Source organism: Perca flavescens, chromosome 17, assembly GCF_004354835.1.
Source record: "Perca flavescens isolate YP-PL-M2 chromosome 17, PFLA_1.0, whole genome shotgun sequence".
In the NCBI taxonomy this organism is placed as follows: Eukaryota; Metazoa; Chordata; class Actinopteri; order Perciformes; family Percidae; genus Perca; species Perca flavescens.
In genome coordinates, this window is record NC_041347.1 from 8,742,615 (window position 1) to 8,763,183 (window position 20,569).

The window sequence follows — 20,569 nt, forward strand, 5'->3', positions numbered from 1 at the left end:
GGTGCTTCCGCCTGTCTTATCACTGTCCCCTTCTCCTTTGTGTTTTTTTGTGTCTTTACCCAGACATGGTCGCCTGGTGTCAGACTTTTGAGATGATGAGCTCTGTGTCTTTTGTTGAAGTTCCAGCTCATTCTCTGTCTTTTCCTCTGTTCCACCTCTTTGAGTTTGGTTATGTCCATCCAGCCTGGGTTGAGAGATGACAGTGACCGGAACTGTTGTCCTTAGCTGCCGGCCCATAGACAGCTGTGCTGGTCTGTACCCGTTGGCGAGTGGTGTGGCCCTGTAAGCCATGAGTGCCAGATACGGGTCTTGTCCTTTCTGTAGGAGACCTTTAACTGTCCGCACAGCACGCTCTGCCTCTCCATTGCTCTGAGCATATCTTGGGCTGGACGTAACGTGTGTGAACCCCCACTGTGCTGCGAACTGAGTGAAGTATTCAGACGAGAACTGGGGTCCATTATCTGTTATGACCTCGGACGGTATGCCATGCCGGGTGAAGATAGACTTGCAATGTTCCACTACTGCTAATGAGGCGGTTGATGTGAGTTTAGCTACCTCTATGAAACGGGAAAAGTAGTCTACCACCAAAAGGTACTGGTTAAGTCAGCACCCACCTTTGCCCATGGCCTATCAGGGAATGCTGTGGGCAGCAGTGGCTCTTTGGGGTTGATTCTTTCTTTTGCACGTGTGGCAGCCCTCAACCACTTTCTGAAGCTGTGTACACAGTCCCGGCCACCAGACAGATTGTTTGGCTCTTTCACGACATTTTGCTATACCTTGGTGTCCTGCGTGCAGTTTCTGAAGGATGTCTGTCTGTAGCAGCTTGGGAATAACTAGCCTACATCCCTTCAGTAATAAGCCGTTTCCACAGATAGCTCATCCTCGACATGAGCCAACGGTAGGTAAGCTCTGTCTATTGTGGACCTGTCTGGCCAGCCCTCAGTACAGTATTTCTTTCCTTGGCACAGGATTTCGTCCAGTTCTTGGTATTCCCTTATTTCTTGCAACCTCTTTTCTGTAGCTGGTAGGGTCGACATTATCATGTGTACATACAGGTTGACTTCCTCTTCCTGCTCTGGCTGCCCTCTGTCTCGCAACGGCGCCCTTGACAGCACATCCGCCGTGGCCAACTTCTTGCCGGCCACATGTGAGATGGAGAAGCTGAAAGTGGTCTGTTTCAACGTGGAACGTGATGCCCACCAGGAAGTCTGAGAAGCGCTCGCACGCCCATGTGATTGCCAAAGCCTCTTTCTCTATCTGTGCTTAAGGTGGCCATCCTCCTGTCTCTGGAGTAGCACAGCTCCCAGTCCAAATGATGACGCGTCAGCTGAGACAACCGTTTCCGCCCTTGCGTTGTAGAGCGCCAGCCCTGGTGGTGTGCTCAGCTCCTCTTTCAATTCAATTCAATTTTCAATTCAATTTTATTTATAGTATCAAATCATAACAAAAGTTATCTCGAGACACTTTACAGATAGAGTAGGTCTAGACCACACTCTATAAATTCCAAAAGCCCAACAATTACAGTAATTCCCTCAAGAGCAAGCATTAGCAGTGGCTATTGCGACAGTGGCAAGAAAAAACTCCCTTTTAGGAAGAAACCTCGGCAGACCCAGACTCTTGGTAGGCGGTGTCTGACGAGCCGGTTGGGGGCGTGATGAACAGTGGTGATAACAGTCACATTAGAAGTCACATTGACTTTGAAGGTTATCGTGGAAGTTCATGTCATAGCAGGGCACATCGTGTCATACTGAGTAGTGCAGTCTCCTATACCGGATCCTGACTACTCTGTGCTTATGAACATCACAGCAGGGCGTTGCGGGATGTAGCGTGGCGCTGCAGAGCACGGGGGGAGGCTGCGGATGCAGTGGGACGCAGCAGGATGCAGCCGGGAAATGCAGAGAATCGCAGAGCATTGCTCTGCGAAGAAGAAACATAAGGACTCCGGGGAGTAAACTCCCCAGAGCTAGATTAGTAACAAGCATTTCTGGGACAGGATGCATACAAAAGTAACAAGTAGAGATGAGAGAGCAGCTCAGTGTGTCTTAGGGAGGAACAGCCTCCCCGGCAGTCTAGAATTGTAATAGCATAACTTAAGAGAGGCAGGTTAAAGAGAGGTGCCTGGTCGGGCTAGAACTCCCCCCAACCGGGTCGGGCTGTACTGGCCTGCCTCCCTCTACTCTCGCTCGATTATTAATTATACAGTATAAAAAAAAAAAAAAAAAAACTGATGACTACGAGGAGAAGCAGTGGGCTGGGTTAGGTGGACGCTTCAACTCCTCGTCCCTAACTATAAGCTTTATCAAAGAGGAGGGTTTTCAGTTTACTCCTAAATGTGGTAACGGTGTCTGCCTCTCGAACCCCGACTGGGAGCTGGTTCCATAATACTGGAGCCTGATAGCTGAAGGCCCTGGCCCCCAGTCTACTTCCAGAGACTCTAGGAACCATAAGTAGCCCCGCATTCTGGGAGCGCAGTGCTCTAGTGGGACAATAAGGTACTATGAGCTCTTCTAAGTATGATGGTGCTTGACCATTTAGAGCTTTGTAAGTCAGGAGGAGGATTTTAAATTCAATCCTATATTTCACTGGAAGCCAATGCAGAGAAGCTAATACAGGAGAAATATGATCTCTTCTCTTAGTTCTCGTCAGAACACGTGCTGCAGCATTCTGGATCAGTTGGAGAGTCTTAATGGACTTATTTGGGCAACCTGATAATAAGGAATTGCAGTAATCTAGTCTAGAAGTAACGAATGCATGGACTAGTTTTTCAGCATCGTTTTGAGACAGGATATTCCTAATTTTGGCAATGTTACGAAGATGGAAAAAGGCTATTCTTGAGGTTTGTTTTAAGTGGGCGTTGAAGGATATATCCTGATCAAAAATAACTCCTAGATTTCTGACAGTAGTGCTGGAGGCCAGGGTAATACCATCCAGAGTAACTATATCTTTCGAAAACGAAGTTCGGCGGTGCGTTGGTCCTATCACAATAACTTCAGTTTTGTCTGAGTTTAACATCAGGAAATTGTGGGTCATCCAGGATTTTATATCCTCAATACACGTTTGAAGTCTTGCTAACTGACCACTTTCATCTGGCTTAATTGACAGATATAATTGGGTATCGCTCTGCGTAACAGTGATAGTTAATCGAGTGTTTCCTAATAATATTACCTAGAGGAAGCATATATAAGGAAAATAGAATTGGTCCAAGCACTGAGCCTTGAGGAACGCCATGGCTAACTTTAGCGTGCTTGGAGGGTTTATCATTAACATTAACAAACTGGGATCGTTCAGAGAAATAGGACTTAAACCAGCTTAGTGCGATTCCTTTAATGCCAACTAAGTGTTCCAGTCTCTGTAACAGGATAGTATGGTCAATAGTGTCAAATGCAGCACTAAGATCTAGTAGAACAAGAATGGAGACAAGTCCTTTGTCTGCAGCAGTTAGAAGGTCGTTGGTAATTTTCACCAGTGCCGTCTCTGTGCTATGATTCTTTCTAAATCCTGATTGAAAATCATCAAATAGACTGTTGCTATGTAGAAAATCACATAACTGATTAGCAACCACCTTCTCAAGGATCTTGGATAGAAAGGGAAGGTTAGATATAGGTCTATAGTTTGCTAAGACCTCAGGATCTAGGGTGGGTTTTTTTTTTCAGAAGAGGTTTTATCACAGCAATTTTAAATGACTGCGGTACATAACCTGTTAGTAAGGACATGTTGATCATATCTAATAATGAAGTGTTTACCACGGGTAACGCTTCTTTGAGTAGCCTCGTTGGGATGGGGTCTAAGAGACAGGTAGACGGCTTAGCTGAGGATATCTTTAACATTAATTGTTGAAGGTCTATAGGATAAAAGCAGTCCAAGTATATGTCGGGAGTCGTCGTTCTTTCTAGCGGTCCTGCATTTAAAGATGAACTGTTAGAAGTTAAGGGCAAAAGGTGTTGAATTTTATCTCTAATTGTTATAATTTTATCATTAAAGAAGCTCATGAAGTCATCACTACTCAGAGCTAGAGGAATAGATGGCTCAGTAGAGCTGTGGCTATCTGTCAGCCTGGCTACAGTGCTGAAAAGAAACCTTGGGTTGTTCTTGTTTTCTTCTATTAATGATGAGTAATAGTCTGATCTGGCCTTTCTTAGGGCCTTCCTATAGGTTTTCAGACTGTCTTGCCATTCCAAACGGGATTCCTCCACTTTGGTCGAGCGCCACTTACTTTCGATGTTTCGTGAGATTTGTTTTAATTTGCGAGTTTGGGAGTTATACCAAGGAGCTAATTTCCTTTGCTTTATCGTCTTCTTTTTGAGAGGAGCGACAGAGTCTAAGGTCGTCCGTAGGGCAAGTCGTAGTAACCGTCTACAAATGTATCAATTTGAGAGGGACTGAGGTTAACATAGAGGTCCTCTGTTATGTTAAGGCAAGACATAGACTGGAATGCTGTAGGAATATTTTCCTTAAATTTAGCTATAGCACTGTCAGATAGGCATCTAGTGTAGAAGCTGCTATCTGGTTTAGTATGGTCAGGTAGCAAGAATTCAAAAGTAATTAAAAAATGATCTGATAATACCAGATTCTGCGGAAATATTAAATCCTCAATTTCAATACCATATGCCAGCACAAGGTCGAGGGTGTGGTTAAAACAGTGCGTCGCCTTGTGCACACTCTGACTGAAACCGATTGAATCCAGTAATGAGTTGAAAGCAGTAGTAAGGCTATTGCTGTCAACGTCCACATGGATATTAAAATCACCAACAATAAGTACTTTGTCTGATTTAAGGACTACACATGATAAAAACTCTGAGAATTCAGATAAAAATTCAGAATACGGACCTGGAGCTCGGTAGACAACAACAAATATAATTGGCTGTACTGATTTCCGTGTTGGATGTTGAAGATTAAGAACAAGGCTTTCAAAAGAGTTATAATTTAGTTTGGGTTTAGGGTTAATTAACAGGCTTGAATCAAATATGGCTGCAACTCCCCTCCTCGGCCTGAGCCTCTAGGAATTTGAGTATTAATATGACTGGGAGGGGTGGCTTCATTTAGACTAACATATTCTTCATGGCCCAGCCAGGTTTCAGTAAGACAGAATAGATCAATTTGATTATCAGATATCAATTCATTTACGAGTACTGCTTTAGAAGACAAAGATCTGATATTTAGTAATCCACATCTAATTTTCCTATCCTTTTCTATCATTGCTGTGGTAGTTTTAATTCCAATTAGGTTGTTAAGTGTTGCCTCTCTATTCACCACTTTGTGTGGTCTGTTGTTGATAATTACTGGAATAGTACTAGTACCACATGTTACTGGAGTAATACTAGTACTACATGTTATCCTACAGAAAACATTTTCAGATCCATCCACTTGTATAGTGCTATCAGGATCAATACCTGGGGGACATGAATCTGTGATATTTTCAACATAATGTCAATACTTGCCTTCTGTTAGTGTGGTCGTTATGTTGTCAGATAGCAGCCTGGCTCCATGTCGGTTTGGGTGGAGACCATCACGCTTCAGCAGGTTGGGCATCTCCCAGAACAAGTTGAAGTTGTCGACATAGGGAAGGCCCAGGGAAGTGCAGAGTGGTTCCAGCCAGGTGTGGAGCCAGAACAGTCTGGACCATCTCTCCGCACCCTTCCTGTAGGTAGGTAGAGGCCCAGAGATGACAATCCGCTTACCTGTGTCCATCAGGGTGGTGATGAGAGTGGTGAAGTCTTCCTGGAGTGCTATCGACCGTCTCTCTCTGATGTTGTTTGTGCCCACATGCACGATGATGTTGTCGACCTTGGAGTGGCGGGCGAGGATGCCGGGAAGTTTGTGCTGGATGTCACGGACCTTGGCACCGGGGAAGCAGTAGACCTTGGAGGGACCGCTGGGTAAAGGGGAATGTGGAGATCCCTTACCATGGAGCTTCCGATGACCAGCGTGGAGATTGATGAGTCCGAGGGGGAGAGTCCGCCCTCAATGGGCGCGTCGACTGTGTGGATGGACCAGGATGAGCTGCGTGGGGACGTGGCAGAGAAGGGAACTCCTCGTCGTTCGTCAGAATGCTGTAGCGGTTTTCTAGTCGTAGGGGTTGGGCTGGGGCTGAGCGTTGTCCTGACCGCCTGCTCTGGTGCTTGCTTACACGCCATGGCTCAGGCTGGTGTGGAGTGGAGCTGGTCAGCAGAGCTGGCTGGGTCCTCGGCAGAAGCCGAGGAGAGACAGCAGGGACAGAGGTTGTAGTAGTGTGTGGTGGGGTGAGAGTATTGCAGGGCACAGTGGAATCAAAACATCCATCAGTGTGTGTGTGGGGGGAACTTCCAATGATAATGGAGTCGAGGAACTCTTCACTTGCCTTGATCTGGAGGAGAGTCGATATTCTGGCTTCAAGTTCCACTATCTTCTGGCTGAAAAGGTGGCACGAGTCGCAGCCAGGTGAACAGCTGAGGGGGGGCATCGTGTAGCTTGCTAGTTTAGCTAGTAGCAACGTTGATGGAGGCCTTCTCCTAAAACCTAAAAACCTTCACAAGTCGAAATACAATGCAAGTGCTCCTGCTTGTGTTTAGCAAGCAGTGGATAGCCCGTTACTGCTACCAAAATATACAATAGATTTCCCAGGAGGCAAAATCCTGAGTGGTTCGTTTTAACTCCCGCTAGCAGGTAGGCTAACTAGCCGTTAGCACAACAAATACCTAGACGTTAGCTAACGGAGCGGAGGAAAGTTTTGCAAACAACGGAGAAACTGCGGCCAGACAGGTCCGGTTAAAATACAGCGAAACGGTGTAATTAGTGACTGTATTTCGTTGTGGAGGACTTTAAATCGCGAGACGTTAAGCGTCTGCCGTTGTCGTCTGCAACAAGAAACAGGAAGTCAGGCGGAAACTGGAGTGTCGTTCACAATACTCACCTGTCCTTCGAAAGATGAGAGTGGAGGGATGTTTAACAGCGTAACTATAACCGCGTAACTAAGAGAGACAGGTCATAAGGAGAGGTAGCCTGTTCGGGCTTAGAACTCTCCCCCTGCCGGATCGGGCTTGGCTGGCCTGTCTCCCTCTACTTTGTTATGTATTATTAATCTAACAATTATGAAGAGAGGCAGGTGGGCCAGTTAGGTGAACACTGCAACTCCTCACTCCCTAACTATAAGCTTTATCAAATAGTTCACACTCGTTCACACTCACTCGACATTCCCGTCGACCCTTTGACTCTTTGATGCCGTCAAATGCTCTTTGTTGATCATGCCCCCACCGAAACACGTTTTGCTTCTTTAACAGGTCCCGGAGTGGCTGTGTCTTTTCTGACAGATGAGGTAAGTATTTTCCCAGGTGATTCACCATTCCGAGAAATCGTCTCATTCCGCTCGCGTCCTCAGGTTCCTCCATGTCTGTCACTGCCCTCGTTTTGTTTGGATCTGCTCTCACGCCGGCTGCATCTATGATCTGTCTGAGAAATTTGACATAGCTTTTTGAGAATTCACATTTCTCAGCTCTCAGCGTGACGCCTGCCTCCTGCAACCTCCCCAGCACTGTAAATAGTTGTGTGTCGTGCTGGGCCTGTGTGTCTCCATACACGAGCACGTCGTCCATTTGGCACAGGGCACCGTCGAGTCCCTCCAGTATCTGGGACATTCTCTTCTGGTAGTGTTCCGGTGCTGAGGATATGCCGAAGCAGAGGCGGTTAAAACAAAACCTCCCAAAGGGAGTGAGGAATGTTGTGAGCAGGGCAGACTCCTTGGCAAGGGGAATCTGCCAAAACCCTGAGTTTGCGTTTTTGATTTTTGAGAATACTTTGGCGCCTCCTAGCTGTCCGAGCCTGTGTTTGACTGACGGGAGCATGTGTCTCTCCCTCTTAACTGACTCATTCAGTTTGGTCAGATCCACGCAGATGTGCACCTCATCTTTGCCCGGCTTTGGTACAGTCACCATCCCAGCGCACCAGTCTGTAGGTTGTTCAACCCTTGAGATCACCCCCATCTCTTCCATGCGCGCAAGTTTGTTTTTTACTTTAGACATGAGAGGCAGTGGGATTCGTCATGGGGTTGATATGGAGAATGGTCGGGCGTCAGCTTTAAGCTCCATTCTGTATTCACCCTCCATCTTGCCTAGCCCTTTGAACAGAGCGGGAAATTGTTCCTTGACTCTCTCGACTGTGTCCAGCACCACTGTATCTACTCTAGCCACTAGCCCTAATGCCTGGATAGCTGGACGTCCCAGTAGGCTAAACTTCAGACCCGGGACCACATACACTTCCTGTGTGGTACTTTTACTGTCAGTCCTCATAGTAGCTGTGAACTTCCCCTTCACTGTGATAGGCGTCAGACCTGGACCCTGCAGCACTCTCTTTGATCTCTCTAGCTTTGGGAACTGCCCCTTCTGAAATACATCTTCAGCTAGCACTGTTACATCTGCCCCCGTATCTATTTTGAATACAGCTGTATTCTCATTCACTCTAAGGTTGATTAGCCAGGGTTCACCATCAGAACTAACTGTGCCTATTCCCTCCTCATCTGCCACTGCAGTGTTAACTTCGTTGAGAGCCCCTGACATGCACACTTTTGCATAGTGACCTTTTTTCTGACACAAGTTACATGCTACATCTCTAGCTGGGCATTGGTTTTTGTTGTGTGCTGGTGTTCTACCAGACCACATACACCGTGTCTGGTTACATGGTTGTCTCTGATAAGTGCTTTTATCATATGTTTTAGCCTGCATTTCCTGCTGTCTTCCTTTGCCTTTGTCAAATTTGTATTTTGTTTGAATGCTGTCCACGTCTGTAGTTTCTGCTTTAAAGTTACTCTTCAACAGGTCCTGTTGTTTTTTCACACTTTCACTCTGACGCGCGCGCGTCACAGCTCTCTCCAACGTAAGCTCCGCGTCCAGCTGCAGTTGCTCTGACTGTTTTTTATCGCGCAAGCCTACAACCAGTCTATCTCGGATCATTTCGTTGTGTAGCTGTCCGTAGCCGCAGTGCTCTGACAAGCAGTGAAGTGCAGTGATAAAACTATCCACAGTCTCCCCTTGTTCCTGCTGTCTCTGATTGAATTTGGCCTGCTCAAAAATAACATTTCTCCTCACCACGAAATGCTTCTCAAGCTTATCTGGAATCGCTCATTTTCTTTCCTTCTCGTCTGCCGCAATTGTCAACCACGAGCCACGTTAGCGTTACAAGCTAGCTAAACTTCAGACTTACTGACCGTGAGTTCCCTCCAATTAATTAGGCGAAACTGCGTCTCATGTGTACCCGACTTAGTAACTGAAGTACTTCTGAGACCATGTAGAGTTAAGTGATTCTAACTTAACAAATAAGCACACAGAGAGAGATTCCCGACGAGTGCCAAGCATTGTGCCTTTATTTCCCGTTACTCTTTTACAGCCCTTCCCCCTAGGCTATATCACATCCTGTCACATCCTGTCATATAGTCTAAAGCCTTTAACACTTCATAGACCACAAATGTTACTAGAGTGCAAGCTGAGAAACTTCAGTAGAAGAAAGAGAAAAGGCTCTTTATTTTATATATATATATATATATATATATATATATATATATATGCCATTGCCTACATTTTAAATGGATGTCCGCCAATAGGCCTAAAACGTCACATATATGATTATTGTGACAGAGACTGGGACTCCAGGTTAATAAGATTCTGACTGAGTAGTAATATATGAATTCAATTGTGATTCTGTGATAATTCACAGATCCAGTTCCTTTTTTAATCTTCCCCTTAACATTTAAAGGAATCTACATGTAAGTTCTGCATACTTTTAGAGTACAACTAACGGATGGCAGCAATGTATTAGAAATAAACTGACAGCTGGTAAATCTTTGAACATGGAGTGCTAATAATAATAATAAATGGAATATGTCAGGCTCACAATTTTTACAATTGAAATGCTATACAAGTTGGAGAAATTACAAGCTAAAGACTTTCCCATGGACTTTCCCATGGACTTTCCCATGGAGCGCAGGAGCTCAGCGATTACAGTTTTTTCCGATTGCTAAACGACAGTGGGCACAACTGGAGTCACGTGCAAAACTCTGACTACAGTCTGCACTACCAACAGTCACCTGAGCTAAACAGTTTACATCAGCTGCAAAACTCATTCAAAGCAACACAACTCTTAACACACGTCTCAAAACAGGCTCAGTGCAGCCAAACACTATGCACAATCCTCACTGAGATAACACACACTGTCACTCAGAACACACTAGGGTAAAAACACTAGCATCAAACACCAATACAGAAATTACAAACTTTCTCATCTTTACAGTTTGAGCAATTTGAGTGACTTGACACTACTCAATAGTTTATTTAAGGAAAAGATATAGATTGTTTAATATACCAATTTCTACGTAAGGTAAACAAGAAGGAATGAAAATCAGCAGTTTTCTTCAATATAGTATTTTGTCTCTAGTAATTTATGGAATTACTGGGTAAAAAAACTAAAGGTACGTAACAGTACCAAAGAATAGTGTGACTAATCCTGCCTCGCTCCAGCATCATGTGGCAAGTTTTCTTCATCACATTGGATGTCTGCATCATCTCTAAATAAAAATGAATGTGGTGTTTCTATTGCTTTCACCTCCATTACTTTCTGAAAAACAGTAAGAACGCAGTTTTACTATTGTAAAGATATAGGGCTAGATTTATCAAGCCGTTTGCGCCTGTTTCCAGGCGCTAATTGGTTGCAAAGACGGACGTAACCGATGCGGGCTATTTACTAACAGGGACACTTGGGTAAAATCGCAGATTGTCTGCCACGTGAGCGAGAAGAGACAAGTTGCGCTTTCAATATGCGTTCGTGGGAGGGTCATGGGGAAAAAAAAAGGTGGGAGGATAAGCGCAAAGTGCACCTAATTATATATTACGTGGTATTTACAAAGACTGTCAGTAAGAGAGCGTCTCTATTCTGCGGGGGAAATTCTCCGCCTCTTAAAAGCAGGTCTAAACCAGCCGCAGTCGAGTTTCCTCGTAGACCTTTATGCCGCTGGTGAAATGGCAACAGTAATCTGAGCAAGACGAAGACATAGGTGAGGCTGAAAATGTTTTTAACATAAGAATCACACTTTGTCAGTGAACACAACATCATTTCAATCAGGAGAGACTCTGTTGCAGATATGCAAGCATTTATTACTAAGATATAACCACGTAGGTACAAACAATTATTTGGAGATTAGTCTCCATTGTTAAGGGGTATCTATACAAATCTAATGTGTAGGAAAACCAAACACATCCCCCAATGGAAACTAGACACTGGTGGTGGCGAGAAGAAAAAAAAGACGGAACACGAGCCGCCAGCCGGGAGAAGACAGAGACACCCACAAAAAGGCCTGGAGGTGGAAGGGGAGGAGGCGGGTCGCACTCGTCTGAAAACACAACTGACAGAAGCAGGAGAGAGAGAACAGATTTAAAACAAGGTAGACTGCTGTGATTGGTTAGAACATAAGTGCTTGATTCTAATTGGTATACAGAACCGAAACACCCACTGCCCAGCTGATCAGTTAAAGAGAGACAACGTAATAGGAGTCTTCCTGACTGAATTTGAAACTTGAGCTACATTTCAATCAGGAGAGACTCTGTTGCAGATATGCATGCATTTATTACTAAGATATAACCACGTAGGTACAAACAATTATTTGGAGATTAGTCTCCATTGTTAAGGGGTATCTATACAAATCTAATGTGTAGGAAAACCAAACACATCCCCCAAAACTGAAATGAATTTAAGAGATTAAATAACATGCTAAACATGCCTTAAAGCTGCAACAACTCTGTATGGTGATAGAGAACATGAATGTGTTGCATAGTCAGTGAATAATTAGAGTAATAAACCATACTAGGTAATACGTCACACGGGACGGAACGAGCACAAACTTATGCAAGTTAAAAACAGAATACATACCAGCAATTCAGGCTGGACACAAACCTCGCGATTCGGGCTGGAAAACAAAACATCGGCGATTCAGGCCGGTACAAACAGAACATCGGCGATTCAGCCAGTACAAACAGAACATCGGCGATTCAGCCAGCACAAACAGAACATCGCGATTCAGCCAGTACAAACAGAAACATCGGCGATTCAGGCGGTACAAACAAAAACATCGGCGATTCAGGCCGGTACAAACAGAACATCGGCGATTCAGGCCGGTACAAAACAAAAACATCGGCGATTCAGGCCGATACAAACAAAAACATCGGCGATTCAGGCCGGTACACAAAACATCGGCGAGTCAGGCCGGTACACAAAACATCGGCGAGTCAGGCCGGTATAAACAAAACATCGGTAATTCGGGCTGGCACTAACAAAAGATTTTACCAGCAATTCAGCTGGACATGAATTTCCGGCAACTAGGCAGGAAAAACCAGACTTCTGCAGTTACAATGGCAACTGGAATTATAAGGCAAAACACATATCAGCAAGTCAGGCTGAACATACACATAACATAGGGAATTCAGACAGGAACCAACTAGAAGCAACATCAGACCAACTTGATCAAATGTAAAACAATACGTCAGAACCAATTGAGAACGCACCCATCCATACACCACCACCAGTTATATGCTTGTTACCACCATCAAGTTTAAAAGATCTGGTTATTGAAGACATCTTCTACATCAGGTGAATAGATGAAGAGTACACAGAGGAAGCCCATCGTCCAAGTTGTTGTGGAGAAGTACTGAGACCCCTTGACTCACACAATAGCAGCAGCCCCATTCTAAAGGAATTACTAGAATAACACTTTGATGAATTGTTAGCTTTGAGGAGGACTAGTTCCCAATGCGGTTTAACCAACATCTATGCATAGGGAAAAGTCAGAAATAGAGGTGAGAGTGATTTAGTGCGCGGCCTTAATGACAAATAACCACTTATAAATTGAAATGGATAATACTATGAATCTGTATGACCATGACGATAGAACACGAAATAAGGCGACAGCACGCCAGAGTGGACACACTTACATACTTGTACTAAATACTTAACACTAAATAGAATGAAAGGGATTCCTGAGTACCAAAACGCCAGTTGTGTGAGAGAAGGAAGCACTACCGGTACCGGTTGCTGCTGCCAAACCCCCAAAAGTCTGAATCTGAAACGAGACAAAGCATCAACCACAGAGGTATATCATATCAGGGACATAGCGAGAATTATTAACATTGTAAGTGACTGCCGGTCAGGTGAAGCTTCTCATCAAAGCATTATATTGTGACATTGACAGCGCCCTCCATAAATTTGCCACCGATACTCTGACTACCACACGCAGGACAGAAATCTGCTTCCGGGCCCTAGACAGCCCCAGACGCAGCAATCCATTGTATGGGGCAAATGCCAGAAAGTACAATGAAATCAGTATGTGAGAAAGTGGAAGGCCAGAGGCCGCGACCACCGCCCGTGATGACAAACCCCGCAGAAGGGGCAACCACTGAACAAGAGAAACCCACGGATACAAGGTAAAAGGAGGTGAATAGCAGACACAGGTACCGCACCAGCTCAAAAGTGAAGGTCAAGAGATTGCCACAACCAAAATACGGTAAGAGGACACGCAACCATGATGTATACAACAGCGGAGTAGATAGGTTAAGACAAAAGGGAGTTCACAACAGTGGACAAAACCCACCCACTGCTGAGATAGCCAAGATCGAAAAGATGAGAAAACCTGTAGTGACCATAAACCCGGACCTATCACCGGATCCCTGCGCACGTACTGGGATAGCCAGACAGAGGATTACAGACACGCCGGGCACAGGAGGCTACAGTGAAGAAGGGTAAGAGTTCCGTGCAACAGCCAACATCACAGGCCGTCACAACAGTAGGATCCCCACTCAGGAGATATGCAAGTCAGTTCAGGTCAACCAATAATATTTTACATTGAAAACACCCATAGTTGACCAAAGGACCCCAAACTCCAAAGAAATAGAGAAAACACGCCCATACACCAAATACAATACAAACACGACCAACAGTAGACCACACAAAGATATCACAATGGTCCCTAGAAGACAATGAACACGATATCTCATACAATCCTAACCAGACAGGAAGCTAGTGGTGCGTGGCCCGTTCGAAAAGCCAATTATCACCAATACGAACGTAAAAATCCAGCAGCGATGATCAGACGTTGTGGAATGTAAATTACTGTTTTTACATAGCGCTTTTCTAGTCTAACGACTACTCAAAGCTCTTTACGTAGTACGGAACCATTCACCATTCACACACATTCACTGTGGCCGAGGCCTCTGCATAAGGTGCCACCTGCTCATCAGATAACCATTCACACACATTGACACTCTGATGCGCAGCATCGGGAGCAACTCTGGGTTCAGTGTCTTGCCCAAGGACACTTCGACATGGGACTGCAGGGCCAGGGATCAAACCACCAACCTACTGATTGGCAGGCAACCCACTACCACTAAGCCACAGAAGCCTACACAAACACGCCACAGCTAAGAAGATATGCATAGTAGCCAATAAGGGGCTGCAAAATGATTAAAACAGTCTAAAAGTAACTATTAGACACCCACGCCCTTATTTTACACCATCTGTAGTCCACTGTGGAATACAGAGATTAAACAGCCATCGTAGAGTTGAGTACTACATAATCAATGCATAAGAAACCATTCCACCGCTTAGTAAACAGCTGATAAAACGAAGCAGTGTTAAGAGGCAGAGACTGCACCAGCTGCACAGCACGTAAATACACGCTCCACTGAAGTAGACAGAGTAACCACCAGAGCTCAAACGCAACTAGCTGACCGGTCAACACCGGAAACCCACAGAGTTGTGGCTCAATGTGCACTGTCCACAATCCAAAGAAATAAATATAAAACTCAATAACAACGTCACAGAAATAGGAAGAGAGATAAACCACCGCAGTCCGCACAAGTGGGAGAAGACCAACTGAGTAGTCGAAGGGCATGCTACGTAAAAGCACGACCGAAAATAGAAGCAGCAAGCCTGCATGCCTACTAAAGAAGGTAGGTGCCCTGCAGAATGAGCACACTTAACCATAACGCAGTCAAGTAAAACAAGCCCACCGACCGACTCAAAACGCAGCAAGTGCCGCAAGTAAACCCCCGAACACAAGTGAACCAGAAGTTAGACAGCGCCATGGAACACAGTACCCGCAGCCCGACCCGTGCAAACCCCGGGTGGCAACACGAAAGAACAACTTAACTGAGTGGGAGATGGTCCAGCGGAGTCAAAACGACCCGGTCCCTACGGCGAGGATATATCACCGTCCGCCGACGGCCACGTGACGGCCGGCAAAACCCCAGGTGACGTGCCGGATGGAGCCAGAGAGCACGGCGAGTAGCAGCAGATGACCGAGACACCACTCCCCAAACCGCAGGCGCGTGGGAGAACGAGCCGGAGCAGCACAAAGGTCAGGCAAGCCGCCAGCGAAGCAGCCCAGTCGCACTCGTCTGAAAACACAACTGACAGAAGCGGGAGAGAGAGAACAGATTTAAAACAAGGTAGACTGTTGTGATTGGTTAGAACATAAGTGCCTGATTCTAATTGGTATTCAGAACCGAAACACCCACTGCCCAGCTGATCAGTTAAAGAGAGACAACGTAATAGGAGTCTTCCTGACTGAATTTACGCTGAGCTACATTTAGCGTTACAGATCAAGCAGCCGTGCAATATTAGAGTTACTGGAAGAAATCAAAGATGAAATTGAATCTCCCACTCAGCGTTCACATCCCATTCCAGCAGATCATTTCAAACAGTCCTAGCATCAGCAGTGGGAATATCGCAGTCTGCACTCAGTGGTATCATAGCACAAGTACCGCTTCGCTACAGCGCAATTTACGGTATAGTGGGCGGAGAAAGACGCTGATTGGCTGATGGGTGTCAGGGTTGATAAATACTATGCAAAATGTGGAAGCATAGCGTGCGCTATTACCGAACTCGCATAAACAGACGCAGTGCAAACTGCGCCAGTGTTAGTAAATCAGGCCCATAGTGTTTTTCACTTTTTTTATAGCTGTGTACATAACCTCAGACATCTTACCTGGACATGTTGGTATCTTTGCTCTTTTACCTGTTTCTCTCAAACGGTATAGTGTATAATTGTTTCATTCTTATTTGGTGTTTGTATACAAAAAAAGTCTCTGAGCTTTCTCTGTATAAATACCATATATGTTCACTAACTAGTCTAAAACAACATACCTGCTTAGGCTTTCAGCTTAAATTGCAATCAGCAGTGTTTGATAGACCACAAATCTCTGGGACAGGGAGAGAGAGAGACCGTAAGTGATCACATGTATACCTCAAAGTCTGTGTGTGCTTGATGTTGGGTGAAACCCTAAGACCCTTCAAAACCTGTGGAATAACTTCCAAGGCATAATTAACATAACCAGAACCTTTTTTTAGCATCAATGTTGTGTGTGTGTGTGTGTGTGTGTGTGTGTGTGTGTGTGTGTGTGTTTGCATGATGCAGAGAGTGAATCCAATACTACCAGAAACCTTTTTAGCGTCAAAAGAAGCTGATTTTCAAAGTTCTTGGAATCAACACGTGCCCTTTCTGGTGTAAAAATCAGCCCTGCAGTGCTGAACAGTCTCTCGCAGGCAGGTAGTGCCGTGTTAAGCCTCAATGACAGGCGGCATACTGCCGGGAAAGACTTCAGTATCCGTTGTATCACCTGGGCACCCCAGGTAGGTCTCCAGCTGTTTGGTATTTTCTTGGGAACTGGACTGCTTGATTGCTGAAAAGTCCTCCTCCTCCTCCGAAGAATGGTAGGTCTGCATTCGGGGTTGACTTTATTTTCTGAACAACTGAAGTGAGATTTCTGTATCTCTCCATATGATTGACATACTTTCTCTGTGAGTGAAAATACAGACAAACACAAAAAAAAAATTGTTCAGTGATGTAGCCGAGACCCTCTGACATAACTTACTATGAAATGTGAAACATTAGGCACCATGGCCTAAAACCTATATCTTGGTATATTTTAACTAGCAACATACACAGTATACATAGCCCATAATTATTTCTTGTGTGTGAACTTCCAAATTCTTTATGGCTAGTAAAGTCGAACTTTGGATTGCTGTCATCCTTGATTCTAGGGACTGACTGACTGATCTGGGGAGTGCAAGCAAGGGCCGTTAAGAAAAGATACAAATGTAACATTTCTTAACGGTCTTAACTTGTGCTCCCCACATCCCTTAACCAGATCACACAGTTTGAAAGAAAACACGTAAAGTGGTCTTGATGATAATAATAAAAAAAACAAGTCCTCTAACTTACGTCTGAGAGGTTTGAGACATTAACGTTAACATTAGTGCAAAATAAAGTCGATATGAGACGAGAACGAGTAACATTAACAGAGAGAGAGTGGTCTCGAAAACAGAGACAGCTACAAGACAGGAGAATAACAGCCCTAAGCGATAAACAAGTAAGCTTCCTTTCTTTCTTTTCCCTGTGTACAACTTAGCCACAAACAAACATGGTGGATTGTAGAAGTGATGAGGCTTGTTTTATTGTGTTTAACCGGGGCTTCTTCTTCATCCCTCAATGTTCTTATCTCGGCATTCAAAGTTGTGTAAAAATGTTAGCGTTCATTTTGAGCAGGTCAACATGTTTCTGGAGAGTAAAAAGAGGTTCGTAAAGAAGCAGCTTGCTTAACCATCCGGCTCGGACTTTTGTGTGGAAACATTATCGTTGAAGTTTTGTCGGTTGAACCAACAATTAATATCATTGTGGAGTTGCTTTTTTAACGTATATTACACGGTTAAAACGTTACCACAGCACTGTTACACTAAGTCAAGTTACTGAATTCGTTTTTAATATAAAGCTATACATGCAGATATTGTATCAGCTAGCTAGTATTAGATTTTATTTTTAAATAAACTGAACGCTCACTAACCTTAATGTTACTTGGATTACTTAACTAAATGCTAGCCAAGGCATTGTCATTGCTAGCAGGAGAACAAATGTAACTGACCATTAACGTAAACAACAAAAAGATGCATTTACCTCTCTGTGCTTTTTCAAATTCGATGGTGAATTCTTGAAAGCCAGCAGTTCATGGTGTTTTGGTTGGCACAATTTGCAGCACATTTGCCAGGAGTCATTTTTCATGCCTACTATGTCAAACATCTCTCTCGGATGAGGCCAAGGATGATTGGGAATGTCTTGATGCTTGTCTGCCGAATCTCTGGGATCTCCGTTTTGTTCATTTCCAATCATGTTGCCGTCCATAATACTATGCTAACGTTACCACAATCAAGCCGCAATGATTTGCTACGAATGAATGCCGCCGAATCTGTCGAGTCGTCTTGTAGTGGTGCGTCAAATGCAACGTATATTCCCATCCAATTAGATTGAATTTGGTATTGATGACGCGAAAAACAATAACGGTAACTCCACTGAAATTATTTGAAACTAAAGTAACGAGCCATCCATCCATCCATCCATCCATCCATCCATGGATGGATGGATGGTAAAAATACCTGAAAAATCTACTTAAGTACAGTAACGAAGTATTTGTACTTTGTTACTTCCCATCTCTGCACTTTACACATAGAGTAGGTCTAGACCACACTCTATCATTTACAAAGACCCAACAATTTCCCCCCAAGAGCAATATAAGCTATGGTGTTCTACTGAAGTAGAATATTGCATTATTATTTTTTCATAACTGCATACAAGGCTAGAAGTGAGTTACAGTATCCTGCTTATTCCATGACAATGAAACAATCAAGTTAAGCATTAGATTTCGATTTGGGCCAAATACTGTCCTGTAAAATATGTTTGATTTTTAGGTTTTCAAATTTTAACAGAATTCACCAAACAAATACAGAGACATCGTTCCAAGCCCTTTCCACCCACACATTTTAAAAATAAAAATAAACGCAAAAACAAAAATACAGTCTTTTAATAGAAACTATACCAACTATATCAATCATGGAAAAACTTATAATACTTATTTGTTCAATACCTCATAGGCAGAATACAATTAATTGGCTAACCCCATCACTAGACAAGAATTTAACTCTAATTTTGATACTTAACGATTCTACAAAAACTTGTTCAATAAAATCATTTGCTAAGGTCCAAGGCAAAGATTTTTTATTTCTACACGATTTGCCAATCGCAACTGCAGTATGGTTAAGATTAGCAAAGTCATCACTATGTTGTTGCCATCAGTACACAGCTTTAATAAGTTAGGGCAAAGTCAAATGTAATTTTGCCATTTGACACTGGTGTTCATTTAGCACCATTTTGCTCAGTTCCATAACCAGCCAAACCCATTGATCGTGCACTGATTTCAGTACCTGCTATTGAGCTTACCTCATTTATTTCATGAAAAAAACAAATTATACCTATTTTTTTATAACTTCAGCTAGACATAATCGAGTGACAGTTAACAAGTTGAGATATAAACTACATTTAACTGTTTTACTATGAATACTGAGGTAAACCCCTACTATTGCATTGTTGGAACTCCTGAGTAAAAGATATTGAATTCCAAAGGCAATGCAAGAAAAAAGAGCTTCCATAAGGTTTATATGTGTATCTCATGCAAAACATGCAAATAACTCTTATAAAGGAGTTGCCAGTTTGTCTGATGTGGATGAAAACATTTCAACATTTCTGTTTAGAGCTTAACAGAAACACATACTCTCTCATGTTTTACAGACTTTAGTGATGGGAGAAAAACCATGAATTACCTTACCATCATCGGACATCAATCGGCTGCATGCATATCTCCATCCTGCCTTCATGTCCATTTGTTCGTCTCCATGCATCATCTGCCATCATTCATCACCTCTCTCATTACATTCTGTCTGTATTTACCACCATGTGTTCATCTTCTTTGCCATTTTACCTCCATCAGTATTTGCTCTTTTAAATCTGCCATTTCACAAGTTCTTACTAGGGATGCTTCAATCAGTCGCATCGGGATTGGCCCGATTAATGAATGATGAATCTACAATAAATACTTTATGGGGGCAGATCATGAAAAACTTACTTTTCAGTGCTTGTGCGCATACATTTGGCTATCTGGAGTGTCTGGATCTGAAAACATGTTATTTAACAAGCTTTATCAGATTTGGCTTCCCTTCCTCTGTCACATGCAGGCTCATTAGAATAAACCGCTCACATCTGAGTATCTCCACCCACAGCTTTAGAACTACCTTTGCAAAGGTGCACCATATTTTTCTCGCAAGCCAATCAGAGCAGACTGGGCTTTTTTTTCCTGTTCTTAAAAGAAGAAGAAGGAGACAAACTTTATACTTTAATGATCCCCAAGTGGAAATTGCATTTTTACAATCTGTTGTTTAACACACAGCAGGGCTTGACTGGCCATAGGGCATACTGGGCATTTTCCCGGTGGGCTGACGCACTTTTGGGCTGAACTGCCGATATAAATAGGCCTTTTTCATTTTTTGGCCGGCTGGCCCATAAAGAACTCACAGCGGCCCATTGGTTAATTTTCTTTATTGGTACTGGCCTGACCCAATCAAATCCAGGAACCCCCTTCCCCACTCCGGGCCGCAAATTTACGAATCCCACATGGCCACGCCTCCCGGCCCTGAGACACGAGCTGTAATAGTTATGCTGGAAGTTTAGTATTCACGT

General features: G+C 43.8%; 1 protein-coding gene across 1 annotated transcript in view; it reads left to right on the forward strand.

Annotated features, from left to right (window-relative positions):
* LOC114572384 (synaptic vesicular amine transporter-like) overlaps positions 1–19,917 on the forward strand; it is a 79,770-nt gene extending 59,853 nt beyond the window's left edge. The window contains exon 16 of the mRNA XM_028603995.1: positions 19,625–19,917. Within this exon, the coding sequence (XP_028459796.1) occupies positions 19,625–19,651 (27 nt within the window). The 3' untranslated portion in view covers positions 19,652–19,917. The remainder of the gene's footprint in view (positions 1–19,624) is intronic.
* The last annotated feature ends 652 nt before the right edge of the window (positions 19,918–20,569 follow it).